Consider the following 14,454-nt stretch of genomic DNA (forward strand, 5'->3'; position numbering starts at 1 on the left):
TCATTTAGTAGACACATTACTAATATTCATATACTGAAATTTTAATAAAAATAATTAGCACGAATTATGGAGCATTTAAGAAAAGCATTTTAAGAAAAATCTAAATCTAAAAAAAACAACAAAGTTTTGAAAACGATATCTATTATAAAAAAGCAGTCATATTCAACTATTATTAAAAAATCATGTTAAATATTATTTAATATTATTATTATTCAGTATTATTTAGCTGCAAGTATCTAAGCAAACCAATTCTACAACTTAAATTGCAAGTTGAGCAATTTAAAATCAGTGCTTTCAAAATACTAGTAAAAACCCAACTTATTTTAAGAAATAGGTACACTTCATTAGTTATCCAATTACAACATCTTGATTTAGTCAACTTATTAAAAGAACTGCTACAAATTTCACCATACTTAAAAATCTTTCTCTAAAAAGGTCAACATTTGATTATACTAAGTAGCCATAAAGCAAAGAAATTTTTTAAATTCTTAGAAAATTGAAATGAATGAAAAATATATACATATCAAAATTTGAGGAATGCTATGAAAGCACTATCTAAAAGTATACAGCACTGAACCCCAACATTAGAAAGACATCATGTCAACGACATTAGCTTCAAAGTTAAAATTAAGTAGAAAAAACAGCAAAAACATAAAACAAAAAGTAGAAACAGAAATCAATAAAATAGGAAACAACAACAACAAAAAATCCTCAATGAAACCAACAGCTGATCTTTTGGAGAAGATTAATAAAAACCAATAAACTTCTATAAAGACTGATAAGGGAGGAAAAAAGCCTATAAATAATCACTAATAGGAATGAGAATGTTGATATCACTACAGATTCAAAAGGCATCCAATCATATATACAATTCTATACAAAATAATAAACAACTCTATGCAAATAATCATTCAGCAACTTAGAGGAAATGGACTAATTATGTACACAATTTACCAAAGCTCACCCAAGAAAAACTAGAACCTGAAGAACCTTGAATACATAATTTTAAAATTCCCCAACAAAGAAGCCCATGTAGCTTCACTTTCACATTACTAAAAATGGTATTATTCCTTCCTTAACTGTTTGCACATTTCACAGTCATGGTTAAGGAAGATAAGAAAGAAAGAATACATAGTGGAGCATTCACCCTAATATGATGAACAAGGTAAAGTGAGTAAATGTCCACTCTCATTGCTTTTTGTGAACACTATACTAGGCGTCATAAGGGGAAAAGGAGGCAGGAAAACACCCAGATAGGAAAGGGAGAAAACTGTCTACCAACAATTGGAAGTAAATAGTCTATACAGAACATCCAACAAAATGTACATAAAAGACTAGGGTTGTGGCTCAGAGGTAGAGTGCTTCTCAGCACCACATAAAGATAAATAAGTAAAACAAAGGTACTGTGTCCATCCTCAACTAAAAAAAAATTTTTTTAATCTATCAGATCAATGATATTAGTTTAGCAAGGTGTTGGATACAAGAGCATCATGCAAAAATCATTTGTGTATCTAAACACTAGCACCAAACACCTGGAAGTTGCATTTTTAAAAACATCATTTATAATAACATCAAAAGATATGAAATATTTAAGGATGACTCTAACAAAAGATGTAGAAATTCTGCAAACTCAAAACTAAAAACAATACTGAATTATAAATATTATGTAAACAAAGAGGGTACAAAGGATGAAACCTTAAGATGTCAATTTTCTCTGAACTGCTCTACAAATTCAACTCAAATTCAGTAAAATCTCAGCATATTTTCTGTGATCCAGAAGAGCCAAAACAACTTTCAAAAAGAACAAAGTTGGAGGACCAAGACTACCCGATTTCAAGTCTCAATACATAGCTAGCGATTAAGACAACGTTTTTGGCATCTGGATAGACAAAAATGGGTCAATGGAAAAGAGCAGAGTACAGAAATAGAATCACACATACATAGATAATTGATTTTTGACAAAGCTACAAAGCCAATTCAATGGAGAAAAAAAGTCTTTTCAACAACTTGCAACAGAAAAACTGGATGTGCACATCCAAATCCAAAAACTTGACCCATACTTTGTACTATATTCAAAAAATTAACTCAAATTATCAGTTTTAAATCAAAATATCAAATATCCATTAGTAAATAAAGTATTTTTTTAAGTTAGGTAAAGATTTGACTGATAGATGGACAAAATAGTGCACACTCGTAATCCCAGTGGCTTGGGAGGCTGAGGAAGGAGGATCCTCCAAGTACAAAGTAAGCCTCAACAACTTAGTGAGGTCCTAAGCAACTTAACAAGACCCTATCTCAAAATAAAAAATAAAGAGCTGTGAAATGGCTCAGTGGTTAAGTGTCCTCCGGATTCAATCTACAGTACAAAAAAAGAAAAAAGATGACTGATTCATGACAGCAAAAAAGCATTGTTCATAAAAGAATAAACTAGTAAACTGAATGGAGTTTGTCAGTTAGTAACTGCTGCACTTCAAAATACGTTTAGAGAATGAAAAGTAGCAGAAAATGTTTGTGAACCATATTAATTGATAAAGGACTTTCATCTAGAATAAAGGCTTCTCAAAACTCATAAAATAAATAATCAAAATTTTAAAAGTTGGGCAAAAGATTTAAACAGACACTTCACAGAAGATCATAATAGCTGACAAAAAGATGTTCAACATCATATATGGAATACAAACTAAACTGTAACTATCACTTCGTAGACATTAGAATATCTATGATCAAAAAATACAGATAATAACAAGCATTGGAAAAGATATAGAGAAACTGGAAATCTCATACCCTACAGATGGCACTATAAAATGGTACAACCACCATGGAAAACAGTATGCATTTTCTTAAAGATATGCCTATCATATGATCTATCCATTTTGATTATGGGCGCCAATTGGGGGGGGGGGGGGAGCATATAGTCACACAAAGACATACAGGAAAGCTTACAACTTTATTTATAGTAGCCCCAAACTTGAAACACAAATGTCCACTCAGAAATTAATCAATAGCAGAGGTGCATGCCTGCAATCCTAGCCACACAGCAGGCTGAGGTAGAAGGGTCCCCAGTTTGAGGCCAGACTGGACAACTAAGCAAGAACCTATCCCAAAATAAAAAGGGGTAGAGATGTAGGTGATGTCGCTTAGTAGTAGAGCATCCCTGGGTTCAAGCCCAAGTACTGCCAAAAAACAAAAAAAAAAGTTAAATAAATAAACTGCCATATAGCCATACTGGATGCCACTAAGCAACAGAAAAAAAATGGACTACTGATACACAAGTAAATCTCAAATTATTTATGATGTGTGGAATAGTCACACACATAAAAAAAAAAAGATACATATTGCATGATTCCATTTATTTAAGTCTAAAAACTGCAAACTATAGTGACAGCAAAATAGTGGCTACTTGGGTGAAGAAAAGAAGAAGGGAGGATTACAAAGGTGCAAGATGGTATTTCTGGGCAAGATATTTCTCAAAGCAATAGATACTATCTTGCTGATTTGACATATACATGTGAAAGCGTTATACACTGTAGATACGGGTTGGTTTATGTTAAATTACATCTCAATAAAGTTATTTTTTTTAAAGGCAAGATGTGGACCAAAACATGTACTACTTTTAATCCATCTGTGTATACAAAGATAGCCATAGTAATATATAAATCAATAATTTCAGGAAAAAAAATAATTACCTAACGAAAAAAAAAGAACTCAATCAGGAAGAAATGTTTCACTTTACATTTTTAAAAAATAAGCATGTGTTACTTTCTTTAAAAATAACTTTTTTAGGGCTGGAACTATAGCTCAGTAGCAGAGTGCTTGCCTCACACCCATGAGGCACTAGGTTCAATCCTTAGCACCACATAAAAATAAATAACAAAGGCATGTTGTCCATCTACAACTACCAAAAAATTTTTTAAAATAACTTTTTTTAAAGAAACCTAATTGTACAGTCTGACATCAAAGCAAAAAGTCTTTTAACCATAGTCCTAGAAAACTAACTTTAGTTATTCCAACTTTTATATAAAACTGTTTTAATTGTTAGTAACTATTTTTATATCATTTTGTAATGTTTCCTCCTCAAATCACTAATATAAAAAACTGACATAACCAATACATCATATATGGACATCCTATTCCAAATATCACTTTTTTCTTCCTTTTCATTCTAGGTCTTGTCTATAATTTTCTTTTCTCTTTCACTAATGATGAAAAACTCATATTTGTATTAATTTTTTTTTTTTACAAAAAAAATTGTGTCATTTATTATTTTACAAAATTCACATTAGAAATTTAGTTGAATATTAACTCCAACAACTACATTTTGAACTCTTTGAGTTATTCCCTATTTTAAATCCCATAACTTTCAATTTTGAAAAATCATTATCCAAATTAAATATGCAAGTTCATTATTTCTCCCCCAATCTATATAATATGAACTCAAGAAATAAGCCTAAATATTAAGGCATGGACAAATATCTAGTTCACTAAAAAACAAGAGCAACATCTGCAAAAATATTCTAAAGAATTATCACACTGGACTGGGGCTATAGCTCAGTGGCAGAGTTAAAAGTTGCCTAGCACATGTGAGGCACTGGGTTTGATCTTCAGCACCACATAAAAATAAATAAATTAAAGACATGCTGTCCATTTACAACTACAAAAAAAAAAAAAAAAAAGATCACACTGTTGTGGATGCAATTCTAAGAATTCCAAAAAACATAATAAACAGTCAGTTTCAAAGGACTAAACAGCATTCCCAAGACTACTCACACTGGCAAGGGTAGTGGTTGAAGAGGTAGGGGGAATCTCATTATTGTGCCAGGCTTGGGAAAATAAAGTTAAAAAACAAGGATTAGGCTAGGGGAACATCGCAGTAGTAAGAACACTAGTGTGTACAAGGCCCTGGGTTCAATCCCTAAGACCAAAGGAAAAATAAATAAATAAATAAAAGACAAGAATCATGCCCTAACAGGTTTAGAAACAAAAACAAAAACACCAAGACATTTGAAAGTCTAGTTACTGAAAGAATAAAAAGACCTAACCATTAGTACCAAAGCACAAAAGATGAGTATTATTTTTAGCCAAAAAGTGAGGAAGGTCAATTTCCTTTAATAGACAAATTTAAATGTGACTCAAATTTAAAGCTAACTGCCTAAAAACTTTCTTTTTAAGGGTCAAGACAACTCATTTCTAGTGTGTCTTACTACTGATAAAAAATATTTTCATAAGACAAAAGAAAGTTTGTATTCTTACAAACTTCCAGTTCAAGAAATGCATATGGTTATTTATTAAGATTAACCAACTTTATGGTGGTTGATTATTCATACAATCTGACTTTACAAATTAATTTTACGCTTGCGTTTTTTTTAGCTGTGTCTTAGTTTTCAAAACTAAATTAAATTCTCCATTAATTGCAATAATAGTAGATCCAAAAATCCTCTATTTTTCAAGTTAGTTTCAAACAATCTTCTCCTACCTTCACACCAACAGCAACCTCAGTGACAATTCTGTAAGAAAAAAATAAATAATTTCAACTTCTTGTTATTCTTCTAATGATCATCATTTGACTCTCAAACTTTTCAGAGTAATTCATCATTCATAATTCCTCAAGACACTTATAATATAGATGGAAAACGAATAGACTGATGGTCAATGAAACTTCTTTATAATATTATTAAACTGTTATCTACAAATAATTTTCAAACATAAGACACTTCAGTAAACATAAGGTATTTTTTAACAACACTTTTAATAGCAAAGAAAAAAATCCAAAAAAATCCACTATAATGCCAGTCGTACATTAATAATTTAACACTTAAAACTTTTCAGTATACTAGGTAGAATCTGGGAATTGTAAAACATGAATTCCAGCACAAGTTTTGCCATCAATTTCCCATGGTGATTGGGGGAGAGGGGGGCGAATACTGTGGTCTTTGCATCTGTTTGATCTGGAAAATCATCTTTAAAATAACTTCTTGGATGATTTAAGCTCTAGGGCCTGTTAGCTCTCATGATTTTCATTTAGTATCTTTAAAAACATGAAACTCTATAGACACCTACACTTAACCAAAATAAATTAAGATTTTTACTTTTGACTCTTCAGACAGTGTCACTGATTTTAATAAATGTACCTGCTAATTGACACTGGTTTTCCAGAGCCAAAGGGGCTGTGGACTGCTATATTTTTGCCCTAAACTGTGCCCCCCCTTTTAACAATGAATTAAACTGAGTCATTTCAGATGTGGAGCCTTATTAGTCCATATCATTTCCCAAAGCCCGCCCGTTTCTCACCTCTCACCATTCTATCTTCACTCTTAGGCTCTCAAAGATGCAGCGTGGTTCTAGCTTTTGGTAGTTTCTGTTTTTTCCGGAAACTAGCCAAAGTAGCTAAAAAGGTGGCCCAATGTTGACTACCTGCTCTTGTCTCTGCCATGGCTGTTGGCCTTTGCCCATGTGACTGATGTCGACCTCAAACACTTCGGGTTTTTTTTTTTTTTTTTTGCATGATTTAATTTCTAGGCCCTTTTGCCAAGCCTTGAATGTTCTTAGGCCCCACAAAAAGGCATTTTTTTAAATGCCTCCAGCCCCCGCTCCCAGACTCGGATGAAAACAAAGGAGTATGACATCTGCCCTCCCCCTCCGCCGCACGCCCTCCCCCCTTCCCCAGCGGCTCCCACTCGGCTTTCCCCGGAGCTCCCGCCACCGGCATCTCTCCCGGCCAGGGCGGGCGAGGCCGGGGAGGCCGGGGATGGCCAGGTCCACGGCGAGTGGCTCTCGAATCCCCATGAATCCCGCACCACGGACCCGTCTCTGCCCACGCCGTTGGCTCCTACCGGAACCCCTAGCCTACGGCTCGGGTCTCGGGGTACCGATCGAAATGGCTCCTAGAGGGGGCAGGGGCGGGTGCGACGTCCCGGGGTTCCCTCCCCATCCCCCGCCGCCACTCCGGTGCCCGCCCCCCTCCCCGGGGCCGCCCCCCCGCCGTCGCCCCAATGCTTCCCCTGCCTCCGAGCCCGCTTTCTTCCCATTTTCTCGACCAGAGCCCGCCGGGGAAAGCAAGGGGAGGGGTGTGTGCGATGGGGCGGGGGTTGGGTAACGGCAGCCCAGCCCTGGGAGGGGCCGCCCGAGGGTTTCTCCCCGACCCCGGACACCGGCCGAAGGACGGTCCAACTCCTCTCTCGCACACATCTTTTCACCGACCCCATTACATACCCGTCCATTGCCGAACCGGACAAAGCTTCGCTCACAAGAACCGAGCCACGCAGCCAGCGAGCCACACAAGCGGCGAGAAAATGGCGGCCAGAGCCCGACGGAAATTGCCGAAGGTGCCGGAGCGCACCGGGCAGCGCGCGGCAGCGGCAGCGGCGGAAAGAGCCGAGCGCGCCGGCGCCCCGCCGCTGGAGACGAGCGGCCCGGCGCGGGGACAAGGGGGAGGGGGCGCCGCAGCCGTCGCCTCCTTCGCGACGCCGCGCGCCGGGCTCCCTCCGCCCACCGGGACCTGGCCTGCTGCTGCTGCTGCTGCTGCGGGGCTTAGCGTCTAGGCTTCTTCCCTGGGCGGTATGAACCGGCCACCTCCCGGCCCTCGATACCATCTGCCCTAGGATGGCCCTGGGCTGCAGGACTACCTCCAGTGTTTCCTCTGATCCCAGTTCCATCTGGGCTACCCTCCACCTTTGCGGGCCAACGGGAAAATATGTTATTGCTTGCCTCCTATGCCATCTTTTATTTACAGACTCTCTTCATCCTTTGAAACAAAAATTCACTCCACTGAACCAAGACCATTGTTTAGTAAAAGCAATACTTCGAAAGCAAGTAACTCATTAGAAGCTGTTACTTGCAAAACTGGCATCAATCACATCAAGTGATTCTCATTTCAGTTGATAATTAGCGTGCACCTGTGGAAAATGATCACAGTGTCCTGAGTAGAAAACACAGGTTGAGCCAAGTCTTGGTGTTTGTATAAAAATGCCACCCATGGTTAGGGTCTAACGTTTGGGGGTGTAAACGGGAAAGTAGAAATGTAAGTAGGGACAAATGAGTCTTCATTCACTTTTGGGTAGAGAGGATAAAAACATTGTTTTCCAGGTATCTCACAGACTCAATCTTAATGATTATTAATTATACATACTTATTATGTATGGTATATACAACATACGTATTACACACAACTACTAGTGACTGAATCCAGGGCAACTTTACCACTGTGCTACTTCCCTAGCTTTTTTTAACGACTTAGCCCTTGCTAAGTTGCCTTGGTTGGCTTGGACCTTGCAGTCTTCCTGCTTCAGCCTCCAGATTTGCAGGATGGTCTCAAATTTTAATTGTAAAAGGCACAGTGGGCAATTTCATTTAACATACTCTTATCAGACAACCAACAGAGTTTGAAAAGGCACCCATATTTGGAAAATTTGGTCAATGGTGACTCCTTTGCCAGCCGTCTTCTCTCACCATTCACCCCAACTCCCAACACACACCAACCATCTTGGGGAATAACAGATATTACTGTAAATACTCACTCTAGGTTTTCCCACATCTCCTTCAAGAAAACTCCATGTCATTTACTAACTGGAATTTCATTCACTATATTAAGTAAATGGTAATTTCTGTATTATTTTTATTACTACTTAGTAATAATAATAATAATATTACTATTACTATTTAAATAGGACAGAACCTTATAGAGCATCTTATCCAAATACCATGAACTGGTCATGGCGCAGTTCATGCCTGTAGTCTCACCTACCAGAGAGTTTGAGCAGGAAGATCACTCAAGCCCAGGAGTTCCAAACCAGCCTAGGCAACTTAGACTCTGCTTCAAAACAGAAACAAAATTATTGTCATAGAACTCTTCAGAATACTCAAATGTTTAAATAGTCTTGATTTCATTAAGGAATTTTCATTTCTAAACAAAATAAAATTTAATTCCTTAGAAATTAATCTTATTTATTAGAATTATTTTTAATTTATTAGAATGTATTATTTAATTAATTTCTTAATTTCTTAAAATTTAATTTCTTCAATCTTCTCCTCTTCTTCTTAATCATTGACTTATGATTAAGGACCTATTATCAGTGCGATTCATAATCACTTTTCATACATTTGTGATTTTATACATGCATTTTCACTTAACAATTAAATACATATGCTCCCAAGGGACAAGACCTATCACATTAGTTCTCTAAGTTCCCCACATTGGCTCAATCAATATTGATTAATTTGTTCTTGCTTTATATTGGCAAGACAAACTCTTCCATGAGGGGGTACTGAATTTCTTTTTCTTCCTAATAAAGTACAAGATGGCAAATAAACAATAGTCAATAGGCTTAATTATTTAAGCAAACGTTTTCTAGAAAGGATTTAAGGTAGTTTACAAGTTGAGCTAACATAAAGTACTAGGTTAAAAAAATGAACTAAGAATTAAGACAAAACAAACATGAGTCAGGAATGAGGCGAATGCAGCAATATACAGCAGTATTATCCCTTCCCTCTCTTATCCAAGGTTTCAGTTTTGATGGTTAACAAACATCTTGAAATTTTAAATGGAAAATTTAGAAATAAACAATTTATAAGTTTTAAATTGTGCCCATTCCGAGTAAGGGATGATGAAATCTTTACCACGCCTCTATCTCACCTAGGATGTGAATCATCTCTTTGTCCAATGTATATAAGTTATACATTCTACCCTCCACCAATCACTTAGCAATTGTCTCTCTAATCAATTTGATCATCATGTAATCTCAGTTCTTTTGTATTTGAGTAATACTTGTTTTATTCAATAATGGCCCCCAAATCCAAGAGTAGTAATGCTGGCAATTCAGATGCCAAAGGGAAGTCAAAAAGTGCTTCTTTGAATAAAAAAGATAAAAGTATAGTTGAAGTATTTTGAGAGAGATACAACATTTATATAACTTTCATTATAGTATGTTGTTACCATTGTTCTTTTAAAAATATTGCTGTTAATCTCTTATTGTGCCTAATATGTAGGCTAAATTTTAATATAGGTATGGGTGTACCAGGAGAAACAACACATAGAGAGGTTGGTACCACCTACAGTTTCAGACATTTACTGAGGGTCTTGGAACACATTCCCTGTGGATAGGGGCACTACAAAAACTTGTTAATTAAATCCTGGATTCACATTTGAGATCTTTCATTTAGTGGCTATGTCACATTAGGCATCTTCTTTAACCTCCATAGGAACAGGTATCCTTACTGAAAATGGGGTTAAAAATAAGTTCTTTATCCTAGATGGTTTCAAGGTCTACATGACTTAATGTATGTAAAGCACCTCCCAAAGCTCAATGACTGGCCACAGTAATTACTTAATATAGGATGCTATCATCATCCTTATTATTTTGTTATTGCTATTACTATTCACTGCAGAAGGAATGAGCCACAAATTTGCTTCTTAGATTTTAACAGCCAGTAATATTCATATAAATAAATCTATATAAAGATTTTCACAAAGGTTAAATATGTCCCTAAAGTAATTAGATTGGCTGGTATCTAGAGGAATAAATCTGGGGAAATGTCATAGATAAATTTCTGAAGTCCCATTTGAATCTAAATTTGTATGATTTTATGAGTTAACCATGGGGTAGATTATTAATCTCAACATTAGCAGATGGCCAACCTTTTTTAATAGATGACAAGATTATATTAGTGTTTATGGATTCCTAACAAAATAAGGCAATAAAAAGTGAAGTGCTTAAGCAATATTATTTTCATACCCATATCTTTTTTCAGCACAATGATTTGTTCTTTCCCATTTGAATGGTAAATGTTTTGACCTTTTACAGAGATTTACACTTATGTGAACAATGATTAAATCTAAATTTCAGTTTATGCTAAGCCAAAATGAAGTCTAATATTGAGGCAGTAAAAATAGGAAATGGGATCATGTTCATAATGCTCTAATTTAATTCCTAGCCCCGCCTCTTGTTTGCTTATAGTACTAAATATATCACTTTTTTCATGAGTCAGTTTCTTCTTATGAGTAGAGGGAATAATAACAGGGTCAATTAAATAATGTTTTATTTTCAAATAGGTGGTATAATTTCAAAATTGAGAAAAACAAATTTTAAAAATATAAATGTGTACAAAATATCCTGAAAAAGTAAAAATGTAGAGCCAGAAAGTAAATTAAGTGATTGCCTAGGACTTGGAGTGGGAGTGGAAATAAAAGTAAATTTACACAAAGATTTTTTTTTATAGGATGATGTAAATGACCCAAACCTAGATTCTAGTGAAGTTATGTAACTTAAATATATTCAAATTCATTGAATTAAGCACATAATATTTGTGAATTTTAAAGTATATAAATTATATATTAATAAAGTTGTTATAAAAAGGAAAGGCATATGCTTTGTACTCCTGCCCTCCAACTACTGAGTTTCTTTTCCAGAAGTAATCCATTTTATCAGCTTACTGCATATCCTTTTGGAGATATTCTACCACTTATATAGTTCATAAACATATTTATTCTTTTCATTAAAAAGTGGTCACTACTATGCACACTGTTCTGCAATATATTTTGTAATCTTGAAATAAGTATCTTGGAGATTTTTCCTTATCTGTGTATTTAGAACTACCCTATTTTTAAATATATGACTGCATAATATTCCACTGAGTTAGTCAGTCAGAATTTGTTTAACTAGATGATATTGATGGAAATTTAGGTTGCCTCTAATCTTGTTTTTTACAAATGATTTTGTAATGAATAATCTCATTTCTAAGTCATTTTCCACATAAAGATCTGCTGGAGAAATGCTATAAACAAAATTACTAGGTAGAATACATTTAAATTTTAAAAAAAGTTTATCAATCACAAATCCAAGAAAATCTGAGATCCAACATGTAGGAGAGGAAAAAGAAATTGGATGTTGGTAAAAGAAGCCCTAAGCCAAGAACCATATAGCAGGCCCTGTGTTCCTGTGGAATGTGGGGCTAGAGGGCTCCATGAAAGATATCTTCAGGAAAAACATGGAACATACAGATTAAAAAAAAAAAACCACTAAATATATTGAGCAGAGGTTTATAGGGCTATTGGTAAGCTTAGGAAAAGCACTAATTAAAAATATTTAGATTTAAAAAAAAATAATAGCTCTAGAACAAATAAAAAGTAGTTGGAAATATAGTCATAATCATAGTCATACCTGTGATTCAGTTGTTTAAAAGCTATATCTTTATAATAATATAACCACTAAATATTAATAAAATTAAGATTGTGAATCATTTAGTAGGATAGAAGGGAAGTATGAATGTGTGTATATGTATGTGAAATGGGGTTATACATTTTTATCTTCCAGAGTAGGAAGTCAGCAGATAGGGTCTATAATTGATAGATGAGAAGATAGCAGATGAACTTATTATTCAGTGGCCTGAGAATCAAAGGAGAATTAAAAGTGGTTGCTTCTGGGACATGAGACTTGTGGATGAGAAAGAATGAGATAGACTAAGTGTAGTCTGGGATTTTATTTCGTGATAAATCTTGCAGAATTCTTTACTTTTTAAACTGTGCATGTTTTCCTTTGATAAAAATAAATTTTACATTAAAAAAGAGATGGGATTAGATGGCAGGGAGCAAAGGACATTTTTAGCACAAACATCGCCTCTTTTGTATTCAGCAATTGTGACTGCTTATCTACATGTTTACTGAAAAAAGCTCAGCATAGCTGGCTGTCCTTTCTATACTTCGCACATAATGAAGATTATTCTTGGAGGAGAACACAATAGTTTTGAGTAGATCAGCAGTTTTTTAGAATGATCATACATAAAGACTTATAGTGGGGAGAGAATGAGAAAAGTAAAGAGACACAGAAAAGTAAAAGATGGGGGGGAAAAGGTTAATACAAAGGAAACAACATCATTTTGCTTCATAATATTAAACATTGTGAAATAAAAATATTACAAAAATCCACATCATAATGTCTGTGGCTTTATGCAAATAGCCATATAAGTGAAAACTAAGGACATGTGATTTGTAAACAAAAATACTGCAATTTCAGTCACCATATAAGTTTAAACACATACCTGGCATGAGTAACTCTTCCAAGCTAAGTTCTTTGACAACTTTAGAAATAAAGGAACCACATAACAAATGGAAGCCATTAGCCTTTTGAAAGTCTTTGAATATATTGGAGTCTTCAAAGAAGTTAAAATCCTTAGCAATGGCAATGATGAACTGAGAAATGAGATATGAAATAGTTCTGATTTGGTTGTCTCTTGTTTTGTAATAGATGCCTCTGTTCAGGACATCAATAGATTCACTTCAATATATGATCTCGTCATCCTCTATATCCATTTTCTTTTCTTTTTTTTTTTAAAGAGAGAGTGAGAGAGGAGAGAGAGAGAGAGAGAGAGAGAGAGAGAGAGAGAGAGAGAGAGAGAGAGAGAGAATTTTTAATATTTATTTTTTAGTTCTCGGCGGACACAACATCTTTGTTGGTATGTGGTGCTGAGGATCGAACCCGGGCCGCACGCATGCCAGGCAAGCGTGGTACCGCTTGAGCCACATCCCCAGCCCTCTATATCCATTTTCAACTACAGAAATATAATATCCTTTTAAGACAGAAGGGAATGTAATTTTGTTCTTATTTAATATTTACAATAAAATATGCTTAACAAATTTTGCAAATGATGGATAGCATACTGAGAAGATAGAATCAGCAGACAAAATGCTATTAAAAAGGAATATAAATATATAGAATCATTTAGTTTAAAAACTTCAGCAGAAAAATATCCTACATGAAAGGAAATGCTTGCGTTGGTTGCAGTCCCTGTGAAGAAGTCATGAGCAACTGACCCAAAACAATTAAAATATTAGACTTTGTCAATGATATTAAAATATTTATTTAAAGATGCCATAGGCCCACTGAGCTCTATTCAGATTTTGCCCACTGATTATGTTGAGTTAGAATAACAGTTAGGAAAATAATAATACTAGGGACAATCGTGGAGGGTATTGTGATTGGCAGCTTAATGTTCATTCTATTCTTCCCTTGTTGAGTAGCCATGGGATTTGGGTAGGTATGACCCTCTTCCCCCACTCTCTGAGGGGACTGATGAATGTAATCTTTTGCCTTCTATCACAATAATTTCTGGTAATATAGGCCTAAGTCAATCAAAGCTTGGCACTCCATTGAATCCAGGGACTGGTTCAAAGGTGAGTCAATAAGTATGGAATTTATGTTTGTAATTTATGTTTGTGGATGGGCACAAAGGTATTTAATGGATGCATGTAGCTCTGAGCAATGCTTGTGTCTACACTAAACACAAAAGAAGCTTACCTAAATCTAAAACCTACAGAAAGACTGACAGAAATCTTGCATCTAAACAGTCTATTAACAGAAACCAGGGAGATCCTTATAAAATATAAGATCACATCACTTCTCTGCTCAGAATCCTGAAATGAAACATGATTTCATTCTGAGTAAAAGCTAAGAGTCTTATAAAGTT

The 14,454-nt window shown here is 35.3% G+C and overlaps 1 protein-coding gene across 4 annotated transcripts in view; it reads right to left on the minus strand.

Moving 5' to 3' along the window:
- The window catches only part of PTBP2 (polypyrimidine tract binding protein 2), a 71,159-nt gene extending 63,837 nt beyond the window's left edge, over positions 1 to 7,322 (minus strand). For all 4 annotated transcript variants that reach the window (XM_081305328.1, XM_081305327.1, XM_081305326.1 and 1 more), the window contains exons 1-2: positions 7,210 to 7,322; positions 5,474 to 5,504 (exon numbers count right to left, since the gene is read on the minus strand). In XM_081305328.1, the coding sequence (XP_081161454.1) occupies positions 5,474 to 5,504; positions 7,210 to 7,217 (39 nt within the window). In that variant the 5' untranslated portion in view covers positions 7,218 to 7,322. The remainder of the gene's footprint in view (positions 1 to 5,473; positions 5,505 to 7,209) is intronic.
- Positions 7,323 to 14,454: the final 7,132 nt, after the last annotated feature.

The sequence above is a fragment of the Spermophilus citellus genome (genome assembly GCF_964194105.1).
Source record: "Spermophilus citellus genome assembly, chromosome: 9".
Lineage (NCBI taxonomy): Eukaryota > Metazoa > Chordata > Mammalia > Rodentia > Sciuridae > Spermophilus > Spermophilus citellus.